At 36.6% G+C, this 24,383-nt stretch overlaps 2 protein-coding genes and 1 pseudogene across 6 annotated transcripts; all 3 read right to left on the reverse strand.

Moving 5' to 3' along the window:
• Positions 1-536: 536 nt before the first annotated feature.
• LOC111312818 (ATP binding microtubule motor family protein) lies at positions 537-7,086 on the reverse strand. Of its 4 annotated transcripts, none has more exons than XM_089740529.1 (22): positions 6,437-7,086; positions 6,059-6,364; positions 5,881-5,975; positions 5,632-5,767; positions 5,034-5,099; positions 4,761-4,823; positions 4,563-4,613; positions 4,308-4,390; positions 4,106-4,220; positions 3,562-3,607; positions 3,278-3,432; positions 2,957-3,163; positions 2,728-2,817; positions 2,461-2,550; positions 2,280-2,336; positions 2,091-2,165; positions 1,892-1,990; positions 1,744-1,789; positions 1,395-1,471; positions 1,189-1,319; positions 969-1,044; positions 537-732 (listed from the first exon to the last, which is right to left on the reverse strand). In XM_089740529.1, exons 1-22 carry the CDS (start codon positions 6,986-6,988, stop codon positions 628-630), a joined length of 2,721 nt encoding a protein of 906 aa, XP_089596655.1. In that variant the 5' UTR covers positions 6,989-7,086; the 3' UTR covers positions 537-627. The 4 variants fall into 4 exon arrangements, with proteins under 4 accessions (XP_089596655.1, XP_089596650.1, XP_089596661.1 ...); XM_089740524.1 differs by having other exon boundaries at positions 1,690-1,789; positions 6,437-7,084; XM_089740535.1 differs by having other exon boundaries at positions 1,690-1,789; positions 6,059-6,357; positions 6,437-6,572.
• Positions 7,087-7,585: 499 nt separating this feature from the next.
• On the reverse strand, positions 7,586-17,707 carry LOC111312831 (receptor protein kinase CLAVATA1-like; annotated as a pseudogene). Its single transcript, XR_016325873.1, has 3 exons — positions 15,097-17,707; positions 8,731-9,797; positions 7,586-8,151 (listed from the first exon to the last, which is right to left on the reverse strand). The product of XR_016325873.1 is annotated as a receptor protein kinase CLAVATA1-like (transcript).
• Positions 17,708-17,829: 122 nt separating this feature from the next.
• On the reverse strand, positions 17,830-23,460 carry LOC111312823 (synaptotagmin-2). Its single transcript, XM_022913474.2, has 12 exons — positions 23,172-23,460; positions 21,995-22,093; positions 21,825-21,875; positions 21,597-21,720; positions 21,115-21,233; positions 20,797-20,898; positions 20,366-20,440; positions 20,003-20,079; positions 19,669-19,915; positions 19,058-19,408; positions 18,472-18,603; positions 17,830-18,135 (listed from the first exon to the last, which is right to left on the reverse strand). Exons 1-12 carry the CDS (start codon positions 23,280-23,282, stop codon positions 18,004-18,006), a joined length of 1,620 nt encoding a protein of 539 aa, XP_022769209.2. The 5' UTR covers positions 23,283-23,460; the 3' UTR covers positions 17,830-18,003.
• Positions 23,461-24,383: the final 923 nt, after the last annotated feature.

Here is a 24,383-nt window from a genome sequence, read left to right on the forward strand (position 1 = left end):
CTTCTAAAAGGAAACTAGAATGATGACAGCTTGACAAAATAGTATTAGCTAAATTAAATATATAATGGAAAAGGAACATCAGCAGCCTCGTGGTTCATGGAGACATGAACCACCTTGGTTTCAACAGTAGACCAACATGGGAGGCGTAATTTTCAGGAACCTATTAATCATCAGATTTGAAATTTCCAATCTCATTCATAGTGAAAACTTACAAAAAAAAAAGTGGGGGGGGGGGGGGGGGGAAGAGGTTGGTCAATTGGGTCAACTGGTTCGAAAAATTGAGGCCATTGTAAATGGCCCAAAACTCAGTCCAAGTGAGTCCACAAACCTATTAATCAGAGCAAAGCTCCTCTTGCTTTCCCTTTGGACTTTGGAGCCGCCCTTTGAAAGTACGCCTAACTAGATTTACAGCTCTACCAAATAGCATATTGAGTGAGGTAAACTTCTTGAAGAGCCACCATTATTTTGGAATGAAAATCTAAACTATATTTTTTGGGTATCTATCCCAGACCATTGAATTTTGTGGGTGCAGACCATTAAGCAATAATAACTAATGCCCAAATTATATATAGTTATAGAGGACAAACAAAAAAGAAAAGCAAGCTTTACATAAAACAATGAAAGGTGCTATACTAAAGAATGAAGATTGCTCTTAAGGAAGCGTAGTAGAGAGATGCTGCCCTGAGTTCTTTGCCTTTCAGGAGCATCCAAGTTCTTTACACCTCCATTCCCCTGCAAAAAGATTTTGAGGAGACATGCTTCTATGTTAGAATGAATAGCATGAGTTTGATCAAAGTTCAAGCCCAAGTGGCTGTAATTTTGAATAATGAAGCAACAGTAAAGTTTTATGCATCATAATTCTTGTGAAGTGAAAGATACTTTGGTGTCAAACACTTCAGATCACGATGAAAACCTAAATCAGGAGCACATGAGAAGTAATGGAAGGAGATAGAAAATTTTCAACTAACCCTTGGTTTGTCTAACTCATCAGCATCAAAAGTGCTGATTTCTCTCACTAGAATGGATGATGCAGGTAAAAGTCTCCTGTTTGTGCAATATATAGCGAGGGTCATAGGGGAATTCGAAAAACATTCATGAGCAAATAATGATGTATGGTAAAAGCAAGGCATGTACTAGCGCCAGTGAGAAGCCATGCAATTAGCATGATCTGAAGTACACCCAACTTACCTTTTTGGTTTTTCTTTCTTTAAAGAATTGCAGGAGGTATCAGGTCTTATTTCACTCTCAGGAACATCAACAGCATCTTGCTGTTGAGAATGTTCAACATCCTTAGTTGATACCACCGGATCCAATGAGTCCTAAAAGAGGGCAGGAAATATTCTAAATATATATGTATATAATGACCATATGCAGAACATGGAGCAGACACTAACCTCATCGTTTTCACCAAGCTGTTGACCTGGCAGCTTGGATGTACCGCTGTCATTGCCCAAATTGCTGACTGCAAAACCTGAAAGACTTAAATTTATCAGCCATATAGAATCATGGTGAAAAAGTAGACCGAAGGGCAAGGAAATAAAACATCAACTGCAATTCATCACATGTACGATAGGGCCTTATCTAGTTTTCATTTTGCATCCAAGGGAGAAATGGTAACAAGGCTCTCTAAGATGTGAAATGTTTCGCAATTGTTGTCCATAACATAAAAGTTGAGTTTCTAAACCAAACCTGGTACATCTGAATTAGGATCAAGATGCTCAGTAACTGCATAATTTGACTCACTTGAATTATCTTGAATATTTCCAGCCCCAGCAAAGCTTTCAAGTATCTAATTTAGACATATTATGATATTTATGTCAAAGCCATTAAGAATTTGCATGGCATGTATATAATCTGACAATCCTGACCAAAGAACTTCTGGTAACCATACCTGACAACTCTGACAGTTATCATTTGAAAAACAAATGCTTGGAGAACTAGCAACCTCTTCAGAACCTCTTACCTGACCATCGAGGAAATCAAATCCTTCCTATCAAAGATAAGAGAAATGAAAGGGAAAATTTTCTTTCCATCAAAGGCAATTTCTTCCAAAAAGAGATTCCAGAAAAAATGTTTGAGTGTCAGCCTACCATGGCCTCAGGCTCTTGCTTATCATCAAAGCATTCAAGCCCGCTCAAGTTTGAAGAAGTATTGTGACTTATTACCTTTATTTGCAACCAAAAATTGGTTAGACATGATAAAGCACAAAAGCATAGTTAGAACTTTTTCCTGCAGATATGTAATGACAAGATATGAAAAGAGCCACTCTGATTATACACCTTAATCCCCATGTGACAAGGTATTATCATTTTAACAAGAAGCAAGAACCAGACTATCTGCAACATTCATTTGTAAAAGAGAAAGTTGACCTTAACTAAGACAACTTTTGCAATGGAAGGATTGTAAATACAATAACATCAAAGTTGGATTATCTAAAGAAATGGCTAGTGATCCATATACCTGAGAACATATGTCCTGTTGCTGTCTTGGAAAATGTTTACCTTTTTCTAGTGAGCACTTGCAGTCGGGAGAATAAACTTTCACATTAGTCTGAATATTGAAAAAGGCTTGTACAAGTAAATTAACTCCTTGGAGCAAAATCGAGTAGATATTGTAAGTAAATAATCTAATCAAACTCTTTTCGTAGATTACAAGCAGAAGTAGACTCAGAAGTAACCAGAATGATATTAAATGAACAAACAATTAGTTAAGTACAAAAGAAAGTACTTGATCCTCTCCTGGAGTTGAGTCTAATATTCTGGGACTGCTACTGCATTCAGATTTGATGTGATAGGAAGAATCGAAATCCAATTTTGTCTAAACATTAGATAAAAATTCAAATAGAGTTATTCTCTTTGAGCATTATTATGCAGCTACTATAAGTTATTGCAATTACAAAAACAGTTCTATAAAATATAGTGAAGCAATTTGGATAAGTACCTACTTATATACATACCTCATCAATGCCACAAGATGTCTGTCCTCCCAAATGCAGCATGGACTCAAAATTCTCAGCTACTTTTACGACAATTGATGCCACTGAATTGCTCTTGGAGCAAGTACAGCAGGATCTCAAATTCTTCAGCTCTTTCTGCATCTCACTAGATCTTTTCTTCTCATTTCTAAGATTTTCTCTTAGAATCTGATTTTCACTCTCTGCCACCTGGTTATGATAAGGGTCTATAATTAAGTTATCATTGAAATCATATTAAAACCCACAATAAGCTTCATAAAATTTAGCGGAAGGTTAACTCATCAAGCCACACATAACTATCACCTTCAGTTTTTCATTATGTTGCTTCAAAACACTCCATAAAGCTTTGGCAAAACTTTGCGTGATCTGATGAGTTCTCTCCCTCTTCATCAAGTCATCAGAATTCATGTTTTGAGGTCTACTATTTTTTAAGTCTGCACTGCAGTGTGTCAGGTTCCCTGTAATGTAATAAGAAAGCATGTTAAAATTCTAAAAGGAGGCTCGAGAAAGTAGATAAAGAAGCAAAACAATGGAAATAAAAGAATAAACTGGTAGAACCATAGAAATTAATTGGACATATTAACAACCTTCATTAGGAAGCTGGTTTTCATCTCCAACAATCTTTCCTTCAATCTGAAAACAAACTTAAATATGAAAAATGATAAAGGCATGCTAATAACAGTTTACTTTCAGTTTAAAGAACAGCAAGTTGATTTTTGATCCAAAATCATGATATGATGCAACGAACACTTTCATCCAAAATCACACTTTCATGACATAATGCAATGAACAACCTATTATGTGAAGTAAGCATGGACAACCTCAAACCACTCACATCTACAAACTTATTGAATAGTTAATAGAAAACGCTTTAGAATGTTCAAGAAAAAAAAGTGCCTCACAACAGGATATGATTTACAGCTTTTGCAAAAATACACACAACTGACATTCTCAAACTAAAGTTAGGAATATACTATGTAAATACTTAATCATAGAACACATTGGACCTTAAGAAGTTGAAAATTCACCCTGATGGTCTGCTGGATCACAAGTCAGAAGAAAGGGAGGAGGAAGAAAGACTAATACAAGCAGAAAGGAAGAAACAGCACTTTTAAAGGGGAAAGAAAATACCATTGAGGCATCAGGGTTGCCAAGTTTCATTCTTTTGGGCTGCTCAGTTCTAGAAAGTGTTTGGAATTGTCTCTTGTTGCAAAGCAAATTGGGTTGTGCCTCAATGGTGGTGAACCTAAAAGAAATAGATTTAAATACTGCATCTTATAAGGTCTACAGGTTAAATTTCGAATGAAATTGAGGGAAGGAGGGAAATAATTACTTGATTTTCATATATGGTGAAGCTTGTCTTAGCAAGTACGATGTGTCCAGATAGTCTTCTTCTCCGGATTTTACGGTTAAAATCTGGTAACAGAATAAAAATTCCAACAACAGTTAAATAGCTGGTGAAAATAGAATAAGATAAAACGAAATTGAAAACTGTTTCTTAACTAAGATCTAAGACTACAAATGAAGCAAAGAAGCAAATGAAGTACTAGAAGAAGAATTAGCAACAATTAACATGAAGACCTCATACCAATGTCATCCTCTTCTTGCCTTCCAAATAATCTCGCAGGTACCTTGTCAGCTACATGACAATAAAGTAAAACTAAGTACTAACTATCACCATTAAACAGGGACAAAAAAGAAAAAAGAAAAAAGATTGGGAGTGAAAAAGGAAAAGACAACTATATCAAATACTTTTAGCATATGAATTCATCAAAGAAAGCAGTACCAAAGAATTTTGGAAGTGCTTCTGCAATGCCTTCTTTGGATTCTTTTGGTGCTCCAACAAGGACTGAAAACAGTGGTAAAGAAAAGGAAAATTAAAAAAAAAAAAAAGTCACAGAAATGCTGAGAGAAATGACTTAAAAGTTTGCTAAGGATAAGTGAATGAACAACATAAACTACGCTAAACATCAAGCAGATATGTGATTGAGAAAATTACTGATCAAGAAGAAACTTGAGAATGCCTTGAAGATCCAGGAAACAAGTTGAAGCCACTTACTCTGAGGCATAAACCAAAAACCATCGATGTGTTATTGATAAAATTGCTTTCAGCCAATCTTACTCCCTGCGATAAGACATTTATTTCAAAAAGCTTACACAAAATTTTCATTAATGGCCAAGCTCACATCAACCAGGATACATGAGGCATTGACCTTTCGTATTACTAATTTGACTCCCTAAAATAGTTAAATATCAAATATCAATCCCAACTGGTCATGATATAATTTTTACTTCTGAACTGTGTACAAATGCGTAGATCACACCTGAAAGAACTGTTCTAAACCAAAATTAGTGCAAAACTTTCCCAATGTTCCCATGGTTATCATTTAGTTAAGTTAAAACTTTCCCTGAAACATTCTAAGGTCATTGGCCAACATAATTTTAGAAGCTTACCCTAGGTTTAAATAGCATTACAACATACAGATACAACTGTTATATAAACAAGCAACTTGTCCAGCAATCACACAGTTGGCACTTGGCAGTGTGTGCTCATGTTACTATATTACACACAGGCCACAGCTCATTTTTTAAAGAAATTTCTACCTGGAAAGGTAGTTAATTAACAACCACATCTTAAAGCAGAATATAAGTAATACCTGATTCCCTGTTCGTTTTTCTCTTTCAGCTCCAGCAAGGTCAACAATAGATAAAATAGCAGAATTTGATTGCTCATCAGTTTCTGCATCAGACCTGTTAGTTCCTCTTCGAATGTTGATGATGCATTGTGACCGGCTGCAATTATGCCAACCAATAATCAAATTAGTAAAAGTTGCACTCCCATCTATTCAAATTACATAATGTTGAATACTCATATAGTAAAAATGACAGTGTAATTAGTCATTAACCTTGACTGGCTGTTGGAATTTGTCATAGCCGTTGAACGTTTCAGCAGAGCACGAGCTATTAACAGCTCTGCCTCCGCAACATCATTAACAATAACCTGTTTGCAAGAGTGAAGGGAACACAATATCAAATATTTTCCCACCATAATATGTAGAAAAAAAAGGGAAAAGAACAACCAACCTCCTGAAGCCCTTTAATTGCTGATTGTTGCATAGACAAATCCGGTCCATCTGAAGTCAAATCAGATATCCTCTCGGATTTACCTCGCTCGGTACATATTTCAAAAATCGATAAGTAAAATCGCCACTCTTGATCAGGCTTGAAAATCCTTTGGAGGGCTAAAGGAACCATGCCAGGCTCCCTCGGACTACCAAAAACTGTATGAGTCTTGCCGGAGCCGGTTGGCCCCAATGCCGCCAACATACCGCTTTTACCCCTGAGGAAATCTTCAACCAAAGGGTTCACCATCTTCTCGTACACTTCAGTCTAAACAAAAAGTTTCCGAAATCATATGCATCACCAAAATAAAAAGAATGTTTAAAAAGGAAAAACATATACCTGAGTTGACTCAGTTGAAAACACGTGAGAGAACCCTTCGTAGACCTCCGATTTGATCCGTTTGGTTTCTTGTAGAGGCAAAGGAGGTGATAAAGTAACCGAGTGAAAATCATCGCTAACCATAATACAACTCTCGTTACTTTTCTTCTTTGAAATTTTCTTCTCTTTTACGCTATTCTTTTTCGATGAGACCTGAGGCCATACGTTTTTCGGCCTGGACCTTGGATTTTGATCTCCTACAATTTTTGTCGAACTTTTAAGAGGCACGAGAGGACGAATTCTCAAATAGACTTTGAGGTTTTCGGAGATCATGTCTTGCGACCGTGACGGGGAGGCGGCGGCTACGGTGGGCGGAGGGTTTGGGGGTATTTCTTCGGAAAGAATGTCGTGGATTGGAAAAGAAGAAATTTGAGGTAATTTAGAGGATGAAGTGGAATGGGAGGGAAGTCGAGAGGAAACGGTTAACGGCGTAGCCCTAGCCTTCCTATAAGGGTTTCGCCGGATGGTCAACGTGGATGGACTCTTCGTCTCCATTGCTTCGGTCTCTCTCATGCTCTCCCGCTGTCCGTCTCAAAACAGAAAAGGCGGAATCGTGGTTTTGAATTTGGGGTTTAAACAGACATAAGTATAATAATTGGATTTTTTGGGCCGTTTGGATTCTGATTGGGTTTAGAGCGGAATGTTTTAACTCTATATCTAAGAAAGAGGCTATGTTTCACCTTTTTTTTTTTTTACTTTTTCATGGAGCCCATCTTCGATAAAAAAAAATTACTATTAAATTATATAGCAAGGTAAAACCAATGAAATATAGAATAAAACTTAGTTTTAGTAATTAAAATAAATATAATACAATCAAAGAAATTGAAATTGAAGTTGAATTTGAAATCAAACATAAATCTCATTTAACTTAATTTTTCAACAAGCTTAAAGTTATTTATATATATTTAAAAAAACACGTAGAGAAAAATATTTTAAATAATATAATTTGGTTCAAATTTATTAAATATTATCATTTAAAAATAACAGTATAAATTCATTGGATTAATCTTGAGTTTATAATGGATTTTATACACGTGTATGAAATGCTTAAAGCCAATAAAATTTCGAAGTTTAAATAAGAGTTTTAAAACGAATATACATCTCTGTCAATTGCTTCCACGTTGTATCTTTAATACACCGATATATCATACAAAAATAGGAAAAACATAAATTTACATTGAGAAAAAGAAAATTTTACTAACAAGACTTAATGGAAAATTAGTGTGACATTTTTTTAATATCCCAAACATTGCTTAGAAACTTATTTCAGTTTTCTACGTTTTATTTTAATTGCAAAGACCATGAGCTGATAAAGCATCAAAAGGTAAGGAAGGTTGGCCTTGGGACAGTCTATGGAGGATTGGTGAGCATGCGAACAACTTCTCTTATGCTAGGCCTAGCAGAGCTCTCATCTTCAACGCACATTATGGCTACCTTGAACATATGGATGACACCTGTCATTGGGTACTCACTTAGCCTGGGGTCCAAATTTGCCAACACTGAAGCAGGATCAGACGGCTGAGGGACTTCTGATGTGGTTGTCCTAACCCACCTCACAATGTCCACCCCATCTCCAAATTCCCCTACAGGTTTCCTCCCTGCTATCAGCTCCAGCAGCACGACACCAAAACTGTACACATCGCTTTTCTCGTCAACCTTCAGTGTGTAAGCGTACTCTGTTCTTTACATCACAGCAACCATAGAGAATTTAATTAAGAAATCAGAGTCTTCATGGCCAAAAGTTTTGATTATGCAGCTTTTACGACACGAATGACCAAACATTGACAAAAAAAACCATTTCCTCAATATGTCAATAACTCGATATGCATGCCTGATCATGCCTCCAGAAGGTCCTGAACTATTATACAAGCGGATGATTGCTAACGGGCAAAACTATACAAGGCATGCTTATAATCTAAGAAGGGCTGCTAGTTAGCCCATATTTCATGCCCCAAGTCCCTAATGCTGCCCATTAGGTTGGCCCAAAATCTTTTGTTATATATATATATATACTACAGATGCTATATTTTCTTGTACTCCTTTTTATCCTTGATTAATCGAGAATGAGGTATCGGATTCCAATTTCCAAATCTCCAAATTTCAACCAAGAAATCGGATAACATAATGCACATCTGATGTTAATTCAAACTTCAAAGTCACGTAGTTACCGCAACTGAATGTGTAGTTATGGAAGAATATGAAATTTATCATCATGACATTGACAGGCAAACAAGATAAGGAAATGGGTCACGAACCTGGCGCAATGTAGCCGTAGGAACCAGCAATGGAGGATATACACTCGGATGAACCAGCATTCTGCAAGAACTTAGCCAGTCCAAAATCAGCAATATGAGCTTCATAACTTCACATCCCTATGCATAATCAGAGGCGAGCAATCATGGTGAAGATAACACAGTCCCTTGGCAGCCTCCACGGCAATGCTATACCTCCTCTCCCATTGCAAATCTGCACCGTTTGACCCATGCAACATTTCCCCTAAGCTCCCGTTAGGCATATACTCATACAGCAACAGATTCGTGTCCTTATTAGACATGTAACCCAACAGTCTCACAATGTTCCGGTGCCTAATTCGACCCAGAGTTTTAATCTCTGCCGATAACCTATCGCTTCTTCCAGTTCCACGACGCACCAATCTTTTAATTGCCACATCAAGGCCATTCGGCATGGAACCGCGCTAGACAATCCCAGCTCCACCTCTCGCTATGATATTCTCTTCATTCAAGCACTCCAGCACGTCCTCAGCTTTGAAATCTAGCCTTTGGAAAACAGTGAGCTTCCAGGCTTGTGATTTTTGAAGCATCTTCTTTCTCATTCTGTAAACCGTGACAATTATCAATAACAATTCTGTGATTGACGTGATGGTTATGATTATGAGCTTTAAAGCAGGGAAAGATGCCGAGTGGCCATGACCTGAACCTTTAGCTTGGTTTATCAAAGCTAGACAGGTAACGTTGCGAGGTGGACAGAGGTTGGGGTTTCCAGTAAAGGAGCTGTCATTGAAAACAAGAAATTGGCCACCAGTGGGGATTCTGCCAACAAAATTATTATAGGAGAGATCAAGAGTTGTGAGACTCGTCATGTACTGTATTTCAGCAGGGATTTCACCAGTGAGCTGGTTTCTTGAAAATTTGAGAATGTTTAATTCTTTCAGTCCGTCAATTCCTTTTGGAATTTCACCAGTGAGCCTGTTCTGATTGAAATCAATTGAAGTGAAGTACAACGAGAGATCGAAGGAGGGATTTCGCCACTAATATTGTTGTCACTGATGTTTATCTTTGAAACTAACTTGATGTTGAAGATTGTTAGGAAAATGAGGTCTAGTCTCATGTAAGTGATTTTGGACCAAGTAAAGGCCATGAGCTTTGATCTTTTATTTTACACAGAGCCCTAGCTACTTAATAAAAAAATAGGTGGGGTTGTTTTAGGTGTGTATCGAAAATCAAGCAGAGAAAGATGAAAAGTCAGGAAAAGCAGAGAGAGAAAAAAGAGAAGGGAGAGTTGGTTGAACGGAAGTCAATCCGTGGTCCGTTGAGTTGGAACCTTGTCAGGAGGTTTATGATTCAGAGTTCTACATTCTGAACGGTGAAGATTGGGTTTGAAGCTCTCTAGGAAAAAATCTAGGGTGTATTTGTTGAGTCACTTATTTGGTGAGATTTCTTCAATTGTTTCTCTAGTTGTTGATTAGCTCTAGTTTTAGCTAGAGAAGAACTTTGTATAACTATTATTTGATAGTGAAGATTTTTCTGGTGGCCCGTGGTTTTTTTCCTCTACACTGGAGGGTTTTCCACGTAAATCTTGGTGTGTTTTATTTTTCTTGCGTATTTGATTATTGATTATTGCTTCAGGCGCAACAAGTGGTATCAGAGCGAGGGTTATTTTGAGACATCGATACAGAAGCAACCCAGGATAGAAGTAAATTCTGTTTGAGATCATGGAGGGTGATACAGGTTCCATGATAAAATTGACAGCATCGAATTATTCAATTTTGAAGCCTATGATGGAGGATCATCTATACTGCAAAGATTTGTATGAGTCAGTATTGAGAGATTCGGCTAAACCAGTGGATATGAAAGATGAAAGCTGGAAGAAGCTAGGTAGAAAAACGCTGGCTACAATAAAAAAATGGGTTGATATCAACGTGTTTCATCATGTAGCGCAGAAATCAGATGCTCACATTGTTTGAACAAAATTGGCAGCATTATATGAGAGAAAAATAAGTATGAATAAAGTTATGCTTGTTAAAAAGATTGCAACTTTACAGTACAGGGATGGACGATCTGTTACAGAGCACTTGAGTGATTTTCAAGATATATTTAATCAAATGACTACTATGGAGCTTAAGATGGATGATGAAATAAAGGTATTATTTTTTTTGGGTTCATTACCAGACAGCTGGAATACTCTAGTTGTGACTGTTCTTAATTCAGCTCCTGATTATAAGGTGATATTGGAGATGGTAAAGGACAGTATGCTTAATGAAGAAGCGAGGCGAAAAGATGTAGACCCTGAGAATCAAGCTCTAGTCACAGAGAATAGGGGTAGAAACATCGACAGAGGTCATGACTCAAAAAGCCATGGTAAGTCTAAACATAGATCTAAATCTAGAGGTAAAGTGAAGTGTTTTCATTGTGGTAAGACGGGTCATATAAAACGAAACTGTAGAATCTTAAAACAAGAGCGAAAATATGAGAAAGATAAGAGTTCAGATGATGGTAATGTTGCAGCAGTGAATTCAGATAGTGATTCAGTTACTTTGATTTGTACACATGGTGATTGTAATCATGTTAGTGATCCTGACATTGAGTGGATAGTTGACACAAGAGCGGCATATCATTGTGTTCCTAAGAGAGAGTTGTTTACAACTTACAAAGCAAGAGACTTTGGTTGTACCAAGATGGGAAACAAGAATGTGTCGCAGATTGTTGGGATTGGTGATATTGTTGTACAAACTAGTATAGACTGCATGTTGACTTTGAGGGATGTCAGACACATTCCAGATATGAGAATGAACTTACTTGCTATTAATGTCCTTGATAAGGAGGGATATGAAAGCCAACAAAAGAATGGATAGTGAAAGCTTCTCAAAGGATCTATGGTAGTTGCAAGGGAAAAACTATGCTGCACAATGTATAAGACATGGATGTAATTGAACGGTAACCAGGTAAATACCATTAAAAATGATGCTTCAGCAAACTTGTGGCACAGGAGGCTGGCACACATGAGTGAAAAGGGGTTACAGGTTTTGGTAAGGCACTCTCTCATTCCCTTGACCAAATGTATGTCTCTCGATTCATGTGATTATTGTTTGTTTGGAAAGCATCATAGAGTTTTTTTTTGTAAAAGTTTTCAGAGAAAAGAAAATAGATTGGAATTAATTTATTCTGACGTATATGGTCCCATTGAGGTTGAGTCATTAGGTGGTAGCAGATATTTTGTTACTTTTATTGATGATACTTCACGTAAGACTCGGGTATATATGTTAAAATACAAAAGTCAGGTACTGCAGTATTTTTAAAAATTTTATGTCATGATTGAAAGGATGACAGGGTTACCCTTGAAGTGTATTCGAACTAATAATGATGGGGAATACACATCTAAAGGCTTTGAAGAGTATTGCTCAAAGCATGGGATCAGGCATGAGAGGACAGAACCTAGAACACCGCAGCATAATGGTATAGCTGAAAGAATGAATCGCACCATTGTGAAAAAAGTCAGATGTATGTTGAGGATGGTAAAATTACCAAAGCCATTTTGGGGTGAAGCAGTCAACACAGCTTATTTTTTACTTAACAGGTCACCATCAGTTCCTTTGGGCTTTGACATTCCAGAAAGAGTGTGGACAAGAAAAGATACTTTATACTCTTACTTAAAAGTTTTTGGGTGTAAAGCATTCATGCATGTGCCAAAAGAGCAGAGGTCAAAGCTTGACAGTAAAGCTACACAATGTGTGTTTGTAGGATATGGTGATGAAAAATTTGGTTACAGGGTATGGGATCCAGTAAAGAGAAAGACAGTTAGAAGCAGAGATGTGATCTTTCATGAAAAAGAAACCATAGCAGACCTTGAGAAAAATGAGAAGACTACACGAGTTACTGTTGAGTGTGATGTTTCAACACCGACAGAGATTTCATAAAAAAGAGCTACAAATGGTGAAAATGAGCCAAAAATAGAACTTGGGGATATGAATGAGTCAGCCACAGTTGGTGATGAGTCAGATGCTATTAGTTTTGAACAGGGGGAGCAATCCTCTCTACCTGAGAGTGTTGAGCAGAGGGAGCTACCTTCAGCATCAAGTGATGTAGAGTCTTAGCCCAGGAGATCTACTAGAGAGCGCAGGCCATCTACCAGGTATTCAAGTTCAGATTTTATTTTAGTTACCAGTGAAGGGGAGCCAGAAAGCTTTCAAGATGTACAGGCTACTCCGGATAGAGAGCACTGGTTAAAAGTAATAAAAGAAGAGATGGAGTCATTGCGAAAGAATGGTACTTATGATCTTGTTAAACTTTCAACAGGAAAGAGGCCATTAAAGAATAAATGGTTGTTTAAGTTGAAAAAAGATGGTAACAAACTAGTGAGGTCCAAAGCTCGATTGGTAGTAAAAGGTTTTTCTCAGAAACCAGGCATCGATTTTGATGAGATTTTTGCTCCAGTTATAAAAATGAGTTCTATTCGAGTGGTACTGGGATTGGCAGTTAGTTTGAACCTTGAACTTGAATAACTTGATGTTAAAACTGCTTTTTTGCATGGTGATTTACAGGAAGACATTTATATGAATCAGTCTGAGGGTTTTGCAGTGAAAGGGAAAGAGCAATTAGTTTGCAAATTGAAGAAAAGCTTGTATGGCTTGAAACAAGCTCCGCGACAGTGGTACAAAAAGTTTGATTCTTTTATGATGAGTCATAACTATAAAAAAACAGCAACGAATTCTTGTGTGTATGTTAAACAATTTCCTAATGGTAACTTTATTATCCTATTATTATATGTTGATGATATGTTGATTGTAAGACAAGATGCTAGTATGGTTTGCAGGTTGAAAGAATAATTGTCTAAGTCCTTTGATATGAAGGATTTAGGTCCAGCAAAACAGATTCTTGGTATAGACATTATCTAAGATAGGAGAGCTGGAAAGCTGTGGTTGTCACAGAAAAAATATGTTGAACGAATGCTTGGTAGATTCAACATGCAACATGCTAAATCAGTTAGCAGCTCACTTGCCAACCATTTTCATCTAAGGAAGAAATCTTGTCCAGTGTCTAAAGAAGAGCAACTAGCTATGTCTAGTATTTTTTATTCTTCTGCAGTCGGTTCTTTAATGTATCTTATGGTTTGTATAAGGCCTGACATTGCTCATGCAGTTGGTGTAGTGAGCAGATTTTTTTCTAATCCAGGGAAGGTTCACTGCGAAGCAGTGAAATAGATTTTTAGATATTTGAGGAGTACCTAAAAAATGTGCTTGACTTATGGAGTTTCACAACCAGTTTTAGAAGGGTTTACTGATGCTGACATGGCATGCGATCTTGATGGTAGAAAATCTACTTCATGGTATTTATTCACTTTTACAGAAGGAGCTGTATCTTGGCAGTCTAAGTTACAGAAGTGTGTTGCTTTGTCAACTACAGAAGCTGAGTATATTGCAGCAACTGAAGCATGTAAAGAAATGCTTTGGATGAAACGTTTTCTTCTTGAATTAGGGTTGAATCAGAAAGACCATGTGATATTTTGTAATAGCTAGAGTGCTTTAGATTTGAGTAAGAATACCATGTACCATGCTAGAACAAAGCACATTGATGTTAGATATCATTGGTTACGTTCAGTGATTGAAGAACAGCAGATGTTATTGAAGAAAGTCCATACTGATAAGAATGTAGCAGATATGTTGACTAAGATACTTCTCAGGGAAAAGCTTGAGCTTTGCAGTAACTTGGTCGGAATGAGTTCCCTGGCCAAGATAAGTTCCAAATGAAATTGCTATGGTGATGAATCTCTTTCTAATGGGACTGGAGGGGGAGATTGTTAGGAAAATGGGGTCCAGTCCCATGTAAGTGGTTTTGGACCAAGTAAAGGCCATGGGCCTTGATCTTTTATTTTACACAGAGCCCTAGCTACTTAATAAAAAAAGAGGTGGGGTTGTTTTAGGTGTGTATCGAAAACCAAGCAGAGAAAGATGAAAAGCCAGGAAAAGCAGAGAGAGAAAAAGGAGAAGGGAGAGTTGGTTGAACGGAAGTCAATCAGTGGTCCGTTGAGTTGGAACCTTGTCAGGAGGTTTATGATTCAGAGTTCTACATTCTGAACGGTGAAGATTGGGTTTAAAGCTCTCTAGGAACAAATCCATGGTGTATTTATTGAGTCACTTATTTGGTGAGATTTCTCTAATTGTTTCTCTAATTGTTGATTAGCTCTAGTTTTAGCTAGAGAAGAATTTTGTATAACTATTATTTGATAGTGAAGATTTTTCTGGTGGTCCGTGATTTTTTTCCTCTACACTGAAAGATTTTTCACGTAAATTTTGGTGTGCTTTATTTTTCCTGCGTATTTGATTATTAATTGCTGTCTATTGCTTCTGTATTGTTGTGATTACTGCTTCAGGTGCAACAAAGATTTCCTCCGGAATTTCACCTGAAAATTTGTTCATTTCAAGAGATAAAACTTGTAAAGTACTTAAATTTCCGATTGCTGGAGGGATTTTACCAGTGATCCAATTGTTTGAATTTTTAACATACCAAGCGAAGCAATTGACATCTGGGATGGGAGTTCACCGGAGAGGAAATTGGCGTCTAACTCGATAATACTCAGCAAGGGCAAGTGGAAAATTCCAGCTGGAATTGTTCCATTGAGTTTATTTTTCATGATACGAATCTTTGTAAGAGACTTACAGTTACCGAGTTCTTCAGGGAGGGGACCAGAGAAGAAATTTTCCATTAGAATCAACGTCTCCAACCTCCCTCCCTTACACAAATCCCGTGGAATCAATCCAGTGAGGCGATTGGAAGCAACGTCAAGCTTAAAAAGCTTCCCGTTGCGGCCAAGATTCTCCGGTAATTCAAGCTCGAAGTTGTTTTCCCACACTTGAAGAACATCTAGATGAGGAAAATCACCTACGAATGATGGGATTGGACCGCTGAGATTATTTTTGAACAAATTGATAAGTGTAATGTTTTGCAAGGCAGAGAAACTCTCTGGTATCTTCCCTGTTAGTTCATTTATGGAAAGATCAAGAAATTTTAAGCTGATCAAACCAAATAGTTGAGAAGGAATACGGCCCGTGAGACGGTTCACTTGAAGGAACAATGAGTGTAAGTGTTTCAAATTGCTCAAACTCGCAGGAATCTCACCGGTTAAGTTACAGCTTGCCATGTCGAGAAGTTCGAGTTGACTTAATGACCCAAACTCAGGTGGAATTCCTCCATCAAAGGCGTTGAAATATCCAATTAACATGTGTTTCAGGTTTTTTAAACGAGCCAAAAACGCAGGACTTTTCCCGGTTAAACCGATGCCGTTTAAACCCAAGTATTCCAAGCTCTGGATATCAGAGTACTTCTCCGGTATCTCTCCCGTGAAATAGTTTCCTCCGAAAGATAGATGTTTTAGATTTTTCAGGTTACCGACTTCAATGGGAAGAAGACCAGTGAAGTTATTGTTGTAAGCGTCAAGAATCACAAGCTGAGTCATACCTGTAAGAATTTCTCCAGGGAAACTACCACTGAAAAGATTGTTGGAGATGTTGAATATCTTGAGAGAAGTTAAATTCCTCATCTCCACCGGAATCTTCCCAGTAAGATTAACGGTGGAAATAGTGAGGTTCATGAGCTTGTTCCGGAGACCTATTCCGGAGGAATGGTGCCAAAGAGAGGAGCAAACGACACATTCAAAGCAACAACACGGAAATCCTCATCACATTCAACACCAGAGAAGTGGCAATGCGCAGATGGAGATAAAGAGAGTTCCCAGTCCTCGAGTCCTGAACCTGTGGGTCGAATCATGGAAGACTTGAGCATGAACAGAACTTCAAGATCATCATACCCATTGCTGCTGGAAGAGAATAATAGAAAAATCAAGGAAATATAGAGGACAAAGTAACTGTAAAAGCTTTTCATTGATCTGTTTTGTTTCCGCTGTTCCTCTCTTTGCTCAGAGAGAGAGAGAGAAAGAGAAGTGAAGGTAGCGTTAATTCTATGCAACGCCACTCAATCCTCTGAAGCTTCCTTTAAGTAGAGTTATAAAGAGAATAGTATATGAAAAAAACAAATACAAAATCTGAAAAGTGAGAGTGTGTGTGTGTGTGTGTATGGATTGCATGAAACCCCCGACACCCTGTAATTTATTATTGCCCCTGGTTCCCACCGTTCAGTACAAGATTTTTGACGAAGATAGAAACAAGGCGAGTTAACGTTGATTTTACTTTCAGAGTTTTACTACTTCTTAATGCTGCTCAGCTCTTCTGTGAGTCAAAAAATGAGGTCCCTAGTGGAAGGCAATCATTTATTCTCTTTTACAAGCTGTCAATCCACTATAATTGAAGCATAAATTCATATTCTATTGTTTAAAAAAAAAAAAAGGGTTGTTAGTAGAGAATTCTAGGTTAGAACAATATAAAGTTAGTGTTTTAGGGAATAAAGATATCAAGAGCAACAAAACCTACTTGGATTGGGTATTTAGATTTGACCCTTTTTAATTTGAGTAGTTATCTCATTCGCGCAGGGTGAAAGGAGGAGAACTGGAGAATATGGAAGTTAGAATACAAATACAAGATTACCACTGAAACTTCCATATTCCACCCCTGTATAATAAATGTGATTTAAAAGTTGCACCATGGCTACAACTTCGTTTTCTTGTTTAATTTTGTCTTCTAATGTTCCATGTCTCATACTTCGTAACTCTCAAGCGTTGTCTTCTAGATGCAATTGAAATCCTTTTTAGCATAATCTCCTGTTTGACTTAAAAAAATGCTTACGAAAAGAGTTCAAGTAGGCCTGACCATGCAACGATGTGAAGAAAATTTCTCAGCACTCAGCATCGTTTAATCAATCAAAGCGAGGTTTAAAACTTGGGCTATCATAGTTCACGCGCCGAGCATTTGTTCTATTTATTTGTTTATTAGGAACGACAGTAGGCCTGGCTCGGTAAGCTACAAATCAGAGCAGCCAGCGCCCTTGATGGGTGCTTATCGGGTAGCGAGGCCCAGTAGTTACCTTCTTGTGCATTTTGCCAGTTACTACAATGTTTTAACCCAGTAATCAAAGAAAAAAATGTTGCTAATCGATTTGTATTTTCAAAGAGTTGGCACGCATATTCCATACTTTCAAGAACAGAATTATAGAAAAGGAAGGAAATAATTGCAAGGAAATTGATAGTGACTGATATTAACAACATACTGAAAAGAGTGTGAGGAAGCTTTGTTCGACAGAAGGGAAGTGATAAAACACCGTGGCAATGCTATATGGCTAGTATCAGAAAACATCGGGACTGATCTCCTTTACAAACTTTCAAAAAACCAAATTGCGGCATAATTAAGATGAGGTTCTCCACTGCATCTCAATTTGAATCCGGCCGTTTTTCGAGTCAATGAGATGATACTTTTCATTGATTCTTCTGTTACTAACAACATCAGCTAGGTTTATGGTAACATAACCCAAAGATTCCTGAAAAAACATGTAAAGAAGTATTGTTATTATTTAATTAAATAAAAGAATAATGAATTTATATTTCAAATTATATGCAATAGGCATGGAGAAAAAGAAGTTTGTAATGCACAAGATATGGTGAATATCAATGTGATCAAAGTCATCAGGATAAGTATTGCTCATAATGAGATGAGAGAGTGACAAAAGAAAAAAAATCCTATCATATAAAGAAACAGAAGCCTTTGAATGCCATGCTGCATAAAGCTTCCAAATATTAGATATGCCCTCTCCTAACAGTTCAAATAGAGAGAGAGAGAGAGAACGAAAATGAATGCAATAAATGCAAATGTATACCTTGGGATGCAATAGCCCTATCCTGGAGGATGTACTAATTACTTCCACGTGAATTTTATCATTTGTGGGTGGTTCATCCACCATAAACTGAAATTCATCTTCCCATCTTGGATCTCTGCTTTTCTTTACACGCTGAATCAATGCCAACATGAATGTCAATTCCAGACCAAGAATCAAAATGTATGACAACCAACAAGAACATTAAGCTCAGACAAATAAGGGGATAGGGATCAGTCGCACAGGCAAATATAAAAGACGTAGCATTTCTGATTCACAGCCAATAATCCATCCTGGAAAGTGCCATATTTATGATTAAAACATCAGTGTTAAACAAGATTATACTTCATAAACAGACTTAGTGCCAATTTACCAACTGTGAATGTCCAATTATAATTTGGAAAGGTGGGCCAGCATGATTTATTGAATGTTTCCATATTTTAGACATTTGTATTAACAGCTGTAGGAATCAAAATGCTATTCAAAAAAGTAAGATGCATTGGAGGTTTGGAAGCAAATATTCACACCATTACCTCTTAGTGAAACCATTCTTGAAAAACCTAATTTACGGCATAGATTTATCCCATACCTTTGTTTTTCTCTCCTCCCCTCTGAATAACAAACGCACATGTGGGTTTGTATGGTACTTTCCTTCAATATCTTCAGCTTCATGCACAATAACTACAAGCAAACCTCCACCTGCGGGTGTTCCTTCTGGAGCTTTTTGTACCATACTACAATCATCAATGTCATTTGGCATCTCATCCTCCTTGAAAGGTTTGTACAAGACTTCCATGACAAGCTGCCCACGTGACTTCTCATTTTGTGGATCATTTGGGTCCATATTTTTCAGCAGATCAAGAGTCAAAACTTTTGGCTCATCAGGTGTAAGATCTTTCAATGGAACAACATTCATGCCCATCTTTTCGTGTGTGCCAATCTGAATTAAAGTTAACATAAAGCTTGAGAAATACACGTGGAACATACACAGGCATACATGAGTACACAAAACATAGAAATCTGCATAGGTTGGCGTGGGGTGCTTTAGATCCTAAGAAAGTAAGTCTTCGAACAAGGGACAAGATGAATAGTTAAGTTTTAGATTATTTCACATCACCAAATAGAAAGGTTAATCTGGTCTCATTAGGAATAACCTCAGAACATACAATTAATCTAGGAAACACATCAAAAGAATCATACCTGGTCCCAGTCATGGACATTTATCTCCAAAGCTTGAGTGTTTGGATCTTTAACAACAAAATTAAAATCCTCATTCCATTCAGGGTTCAAGTTGCTGTGTTTCACAGTAGTTTTCTTTGCATTGAGTTTTTCCTCGGTTAATTTTAGTTTCACATAAGGATCTGATTTGCCCAGAAGATCTTTCTTTTTAAGCTTCATTGCCCTCAGAACCTTCACATCAAGAATTCCAACAGGTTTCTTCATGGCTCTGTCAATAAGAGGAATTTTAGCAGGTCATATATAAAGTCTCATCTGTAACTGGAAGTCAGCAGAAAGCGGAAATATGCACACTTACTGCGTAGGATCCATTATTTGCACTTCTAAGGCTTTAGGCCACAGGTACATTTTTGCAACTTGATCTTTTATGAGCTCCTGGATAAAAATGTATCCTTGTTAAGAAAAAAATAAAGAATTGGGGCATATTAGGATTGCATATAGGATTCCTGGAAAATAAAGGGGGTGATGGCTGGCATACAGAGATGCCATAGAAATGTAGTTTCTACTCCCCTTCAATCTGAAAAAGTGAAGGGGAGAGAGAGATGGTCAAAATATTTGGTGTACATAAGTTGAGAGGATAACCACCAGCCATGAGGTATATAACAGTTTTCTCCATCACAAACTTTAACATATCACAAGAAGCAAGAAATAGAAGTATTACCTGGACAAACCTGTATAATCCAGGAATGGCCATAACATCTGCCCCAAGTAACTTTAGGCCAAAATCAACATGCGGCTGCAAAACAAAAAGGTGGAAGAGAAAGAAAGAGGCAAGAAAGTAAGATCCTTCTATAGATACTACAACTAACACCTGCCCGGGTAACGTTTTCTCCTAAACATATTATGCTGAACAGAATCACATTGAAACTTTGAGCAGTCAGAAAATAAAGACATGACAGAAAGTTAATAACATCAATTCATAATAAATGGATATGATAAATAAAATAGAAAAAAAAAATCTCCTAATATGAATGATGCTTAGAGACATATTTTGCATCAAATTCATAACATGGTTCATAAGAACTAATGTTGCAGCATAAACTTTATTCCTGAAAAAAATAACCATGTATTGACTTGTTAAATACAACATACCTTCTCCATTAGGGAAACACAGATATTCGCAAAACAAGGAAAGACATTGAGCAAAGGCTTCAGAGTTATTCGAGGAACAGCAAATACTTGCAAATCAACAACCTGAAAGATAAAAAAAATCAATGCTCCTCACTGGAACCAACACATTTCTCTCTCTACATCTTGCTGAACCATTTTGTTCACGCACATCTGCATGGATGTCTGTTCATGAGAGAGTAAGAGAGATAGACAGACAGACAGGCAGAATGTGTACACATTTCTCTTATGTTTTGTCATGCATATTTCTTTCTCTTAATCCACCATTACACTAGCAAATACCTGAACAGTGGCTTTTAATCCGAAAGCTTTAACAGCGATAATGATGTTAGGATTCCCTGCCAACTTAAATGCTGGTTCCATAATAAGTTCCTTTTCATCAGTGACATAGACTTTCATTCCTGGCATATAATAACAAGCATCACTCTATAAAAATTTGTACTAGAATTATAAGGGAGAAGAAAAAAAAAAAAACACAATTTGTAAGCTAACAACATCATAACCACCATACTCATACAATCTAGGCTACTTCAAATGAAAATTAGCAATCATGTTCAGGAAGAAACTACTTTCAATACTTTCCTTGAATTATTATTATACTACATAATTAGTCTAATACCTTGGATAAATATCTATACTTTTGAATGCAGAAAAGAATTCAGATCAAGTGATCATATAATGGGAACACATTTGATATGGAATATGCAGTTGAGGTTATGTGTGTAGAATGTATAGGAATATGTGTTTGAGAAAGAAAAGTCAACCTTGAAAAGTTGGTGGTAGGGTACCGAGAGTAAGCGTTTCAAATTCAACTGACTGAATTTTGTATTTTGGGATTTGCTCAGAAATAATGGGCTTTGCTATATTCCTGGCAGTTGTGCAAATTGCCTAGAAAACATGAAGTGCAACACTCAGTACGAAATACAAAAAAGCAAGGCAAACAAACGTAATAGTAACCATAACTGGTTAATTATCTTTGCAGTTACACATACCGTGTCCAGATAAGGCCACATGTTCTCAATAAATTTGTTAAGCCAGTCAACCTTCAGAGAAACAGACAATTATAACTTATAACCTTGTTACATAACTTAATGTACTTAAGAGCTAACATACACAAATGCCAGGAAAAAGAAATAAGAAATCATAGCAGAGAATAACATACACGGTCAAAATCTGGATTTTTGACCCACAAAGGGATCTCTGGAAGCAACCGCTGCAAAGTTTTTGAGTCTTCCTCAATTAAAGGACGAATCTTAGGATCCTGAAAACATGACATGTTAACAACCAAAAGAAACAAAGCAACCATCTTATCAATGGATCAAAAGGCTGAATCATGACATTGAACACAATTCATGTTGTTGTTCTGATATCACTTTAAACTGCTCAGTGAGATATGTTCCCACCATTTAGAGAACAACCAAAATAAAAAAGACAGAAGCGGAATTAAGAAAGAACAAAGAGGAAAAATTATATATATTGAGAAAAGTCTCAAGACTGTTCAAGTTTGTTTACTTTAAGGAAGCATTACATGACAGTCGGAATTCAGAAATATTATAACTTGTATATTGGAATTCGGATGCAGGATCGTCATTCACTTCGAAAAGGACCTATATTTCTTCATTGTTTTTCTATATGATAGCCTCAAGTGATAACTACAGCTTCTTATTAGGAACTTATGTGTCCATATGTAGAGTACCAATTACAAACATTTACATTTAACTGTTCCAACCTTTCATACATGGCACCAACTGGGCACCAACTAACATTCAAAACAAGCCAAATAGTTTGGTGATAAAATACAGTAAGTTAAATACCATAGAAAAATGGAACAAAAGCACAAGCATATCACTGTTAAATGATAATCCCGTCAGAGAAAATTTTCTCAATCCTAAAACCGAAAATTTTCAAAGAATAACCTAAACTTAAGCCTGTTTGATCATTTCAAAATTGTTTTTTGACATCTTTCAAAGCGAAAACACTGCAAAGTACAAAGATTTGCACAGTGAAACTGGAGATGGAAACCATAAACTCTATTGGCTTAAGACAACAGCTGAAATTAACCATAAATACGATCCAATACATTTATCAGACCATAACAAAAAACAGTTCATCAGCATAGAATAAAGTTAGCATTTTTTAGTACCTATTCATTATTTCAATTAATAAATAGACAAAATTTAAAGCAGGTTATGGAAGTAGAAAAACAGCCACCTAGCAAAAACGGCTCCACTCAAACAAAAACTGTGAAAAACAAACGAAGAAAAACCAGAAAATAAACAGAAAAGAAAAACAAAGAAAAAGCAAAACATAAAGAGAATTCAACAGAGAAAAAAACAGACCTTAACATCAGTAGGCAGGAAGTAGATGAACATGTAATACCCAATGACAAGCCCAACCGAAGTTCCAATTCCGAAGCCAAAAACACCCAACACAGAGCTCAAAAGACCCATTTTTTCAAAGCTTCTTTTGTTTTAAAAGATCGCTCAAATAGTCAAATCATAGAGGCTAAAAAGTTTTGCTCTGTTTGCTCTGTTCAAGTAAAAACAACACCAAAAGAAAGGAAAAAACCCAGGAAAGGAATTTGAGTAACTAGTGGAGAAAAAAAAAAACCAAAAGAAAGGGAAAGCCAACAGACAGAGATATTATTATGGTTTAAATCTTATCAGGAAGAGTGCATTAAAGGAGCATTTAGTGCTTGTGGTCAATCTTTTACGTTCAAAGGAGCCTCTCCGGTTTTGGACCTACCCAACGGCTTTCACTAAGGAATCATCGAACGCGTAAAAGCCTGTGGCCGTCTGTCGGTAACGTCTAATTGGTTGGTTGGATTCTATGAACTCGATCCATTTCATTTTTACTAGCTTAAAGAAAATAAATTTATTAATGGCAATTAATAGGGACCAGTTTTTTTAACTGCTACAGTTGTTTCTATCAAACTGAAAAGCATGGTGCGGTTTTTCTCTGAGTTGGTATCTTATACCAAATTTAAATTACGAATTTAAAAGAATTTACGTACATAATTTTTTTTAATTAAAAAAATAATAAAGTAAAAGTGTTGAAAAATAGATTTAAAATTGAAAATTAGAAAAAAAAAACTGAAAAACATGGTGAGAGAAGATGTGTCCAAATAAATGAATTCTATTGGTGTTCCAATTTGTCTTGTTTTCTGATTTTTTGTTTGTGTGGGGAAACTTTTTGCCTCCTTTATGGATTCCAATTTTCGTTTCTTGTCTGTTTCTCCAGCACTAATAGAATGGTGCCGTTTTATAATTTTTATATCTTTCAGCCCAATACCTTAATCATAACGGTCTTTGAAAAAAATATTCTTCCGTTACGTGTTGGGCGGAAATCCCCAATTCCCGTTATTCCATATGTAGATATTCCATTACAAAATTAATGTAATCATTTCAATTTAAGAAATGGATTCTTGTTCTTAAACTAATCAACGACAATAATTGGTTAACATAACCTTTTCATCCCATTAGCAATATTTTTTAAAAAATACTATCAGACTTACTTGAAGTCAAATTTGCATAAATCATAGCAATCTTTCG

Source organism: Durio zibethinus, chromosome 1, assembly GCF_047325235.1.
Source record: "Durio zibethinus cultivar Kanyao isolate XHJ-2024 chromosome 1, ASM4732523v1, whole genome shotgun sequence".
NCBI lineage: Eukaryota > Viridiplantae > Streptophyta > Magnoliopsida > Malvales > Malvaceae > Durio > Durio zibethinus.